Source organism: Salvelinus alpinus, chromosome 8 (genome assembly GCF_045679555.1).
Source record: "Salvelinus alpinus chromosome 8, SLU_Salpinus.1, whole genome shotgun sequence".
NCBI lineage: Eukaryota > Metazoa > Chordata > Actinopteri > Salmoniformes > Salmonidae > Salvelinus > Salvelinus alpinus.
The window spans coordinates 42,010,223-42,013,833 of NC_092093.1; the positions used below are offsets into that span (position 1 = coordinate 42,010,223).

General features: G+C 46.6%; 1 protein-coding gene across 1 annotated transcript; it reads left to right on the forward strand.

The window, feature by feature from the left end:
* Positions 1 to 1,631: 1,631 nt before the first annotated feature.
* LOC139582368 (uncharacterized) lies at positions 1,632 to 2,327 on the forward strand (the record flags this gene model as incomplete). The annotated part of the gene is made up of 2 exons (XM_071412341.1): positions 1,632 to 2,068; positions 2,159 to 2,327. Coding segments are annotated over exons 1-2 (606 nt in total), but the record flags the coding sequence as incomplete, so codon positions are not given.
* Between the last annotated feature and the right edge of the window lie 1,284 nt (positions 2,328 to 3,611).

The following is a 3,611-nucleotide window of genomic DNA, read 5'->3' on the forward strand; positions in this document are numbered from 1 at the left end:
GGGGCTCCATGCAAGATCTCACCTCGTGGGGCATCAATGATCATGAGGAATGTGAGGGATCAGCCCAGAACTACACGGCAGGACCTGGTCAATGACCTGAAGAGAGCTGGGACCACAGTCTCAAAGAAAACCATTAGTAACACACTACGCCGTCATGGATTAAAATCCTGCAGCGCACGCAAGGTCCCCCTGCTCAAGCCAGCACATGTCCAGGCCCGTCTGAAGTTTGCCAATGACCATCTGGATGATCCAGAGGAGGAATGGGAGAAGGTCATGTGGTCTGATGAGACAAAAATAGAGCTTTTTGCTCTAAACTCCACTCGCCGTGTTTGGAGGAATAGAAGGATGAGTACAACCCCAAGAATACCATCCCAACCGTGAAGCATGGAGGTGGAAACATCATTCTTTGGGGATGCTTTTCTGCAAAGGGGACAGGACGACTGCACCGTATTGAAGGGAGGATGGATGGGGCCATGTATCGCGAGATCTTGACCAACAACCTCCTTCCCTCAGTAAGAGCATTGAAGATGGGTCGTGACAACGTGACAAGCATGACAACGACCCGAAACACACAGCCAGGGCAACTAAGGAGTGGCTCCGTAAGAAGCATCTCAAGGTCCTGGAGTGGCCTAGCCAGTCTCCAGACCTGAACCCAATAGAAAATCTTTGGAGGGAGCCGAAAGTCCGTATTGCCCAGCGACAGCCCCGAAACCTGAAGGATCTGGAGAAGGTCTGTATGGAGGAGTGGGCCAAAATCCCTGCTGCAGTGTGTGCAAACCTGGTCAAGAACTACAGGAAACGTATGATCTCTGTAATTGCAAACTAAGGTTTCTGTACCAAATATTCAGTTCTGCTTTTCTGATGTATCAAATACTTATGTCATGCAATAAAATGCAAATTAATTAATTAAAAATCATACAATGTGATTTTCTGGATTTTTGTTTTAGATTCCTTCTCTCACAGTTGAAGTGTACCTATGATAAAAATTACAGACCTCTACATGCTTTGTAAGTAGGAAAACCTGCAAAATTGTCAGTGTATCAAATACTTGTTCTCCCCACTGTATATACAAACATAGATCGTGTCATGCTTTATCAAAGTACTATCTATTAGTAATTTACTCATGTTAACTAAACCTTTGCCGCGAAGGATTACATCAAAAACACCAATTGTGAGCAACATTAATTTTGTGAGTGTGGAGATATTGTTGATATGTCAAAAAGCATTTAGGACTTTCAGGAATGAGTCAATGAAAATGTGTTTTTAGTAACATGTCAGTGAAAACAAAATCTGTATTCAGGTAATTTCCTATATTTTATTTGCTATTAAGATACATTTAATAAATAACAATATAAACTCAGCCAAGAAAGAAACGTCCCTTTTTCAGGACCATGTCTATAAAAGATCATTTGTAAAAATCCAAATAACTTCCCAGATCTTCCTTGTAAAGTGTTTAAACACTGGTTCCCATGCTTGTTCAATGAACCATAAACAATTAATGAACATGCACCTGTGGAACGGTCGTTAAGACACTAACAGCTTACAGACGGTAAGCAATGAAGGTCACAGTTATGAAAACTTAGGACACTAAAGAGGCCTTTCTACTGACTCTGAAAAAAACCAAAAGTAGGATGCCCAGGGTCCCTGCTCATCTGCGTGAACGTACTTTAGGCATGCTGCAAGGAGGCATGAGGACTGCAGAAGTGGCCAGGGCAAGAAATTGCTATGTCCGAACTGTGAGATGCCTTAGACAGCGCTACAGGGAGACAGGACAGACAGCTGATCGTCCTTGCAGTGGTAGACCACGTGTAACAACACCTGCACTGGATCTGTACATCCGAACGTCACACCTGCGGGACAGGTACAGGATGGCAACAACAACTGCCCGAGTAACACCAGGAATGCACAATCCCTCAATCAGTGCTCAGTCTGTCCGCAATAGGCTGAGAGAGGCTGTACTGAGGGTTTTTAGGCCTGTTGTAAGGCAGGTCCTCACCAGACATCACAGGCAACAACGTCGCCTATGGGCACAAACCCACCATTGCTGGACCAGACAGGACTGTCAAAAGTGCTCTTCACTAACGAGTCGCGGTTTTGTGTCACCAGGGGTGATGGTCAGATTCACATTTATCGTCGAAGGAATGGGCGTTACACAGAGGCCTGTACTCTGGAGCGGGATCGATTTGGAGGTGGAGGGTCCGTCATGGTCTGGGGCAGTGTGTCACAGCATCATCGGACTGAGCTTGTTGTCATTGCAGGCAATCTCAAAGCTGTGCGTTACAGGGAATTCATCCTCCTCCCTCATGTGGTACCCTTCCTGCAGGCTCATCCTGACATGACCCTCCAGCATGACAATGCCACCAGCCATACTGCTCGTTCTGTGCGTGATTTCCTGCAAGACAGGAATGTCAGTAGTCTGGCTTGGCCAGTGAAGAGCCCGGATCTCAATCCCATTGAGCACGTCTGGGACCTGTTGGATCGGAGGGCGAGGGCTAGTGCCATTCTCCCCAGAAATGTCCGGGAACTTGCAGGTGCCTTGGTGGAAGAGTGGGGTAACATCTCACAGCAAGAACTGGCAAATCTGGTGCAGTCCATGAGGAGGAGACGCACTGCAGTACTTAATGCAGGTGGTGGACACACCAGATACTGACTGTTACTGATTTTGACCTCCCCTTTGTTCAGGGACACATTATTCCATTTCTGTTAGTCATATGTCTGTGGAACATGTTCAAATCAAATCAAATTGTATTAGTTACATGCGCCAAATACAACAGCTTTAGACCTTAGAGTGAAATCATACTTAGGAGCCCCTAACTGACAGTGCAGTTTAAAAAAATAGGGATAAGAATAAGAGATAAAAGTAACAAGTAATTAAAGAGGAGCAGTAAAAAATAACAATATATACAGGGGGGTGCCGGTACAGAGTCAATGTGCGGGGGTACCGGTTAGTTGAGATAGTATGTACATGCAGGTAGAATTAATTAAAGTGAGATGACAACAGAGAGTGGCAGTGGTGTGGAGAGGGGGGGGGGGGACAATGTGAATAGTGTGGGTAGCCATTTGACTAGATGTTCAGGAGACTTATGGCTTGGGGGTAGAAGCTGTTTATAAGCCTCTTGGACCTAGACTTGGAGCTCCGGTACAGCTTGCCGTGTGGTAGCAGAGAGAATAGTCTGTGACTACAATGGCTGGAGACAATTTTCAGGGCCTTCCTCTGACACCGCTTGGTAGAGAGGTCCTGGATGGCAGGAAGCTTGGCCCCAGTGATGTACTGGGCCATTCGTACTTCCCTCTGTTGTGCCTTGCAGTTGGAGGCCGAGCAGTTGCCATACCAGGCAGTGTTGCAACCAGTCAGGATGCTCTCGATGGTGCAGCTGTAGAACCTTTTGAGGATCTGAGGACCCATGCCAAGTCTTTTCAGTCTCCTGAGAGGGAATAGGTTTTGTCGTGCCCGCTTCACGACTGTCATGGTGTGCTTGGACGATGTTAGTTTTTTGTTGATGTGGACACCAAGGAACTTGAAGCTCTCAACCTGGCCCCTGAAGCCCCGTCGATGAGAATGGGGGTGTGCTCGGTCCTCTTTTTCCTGTTGTCCACAATCATCTCCTTTG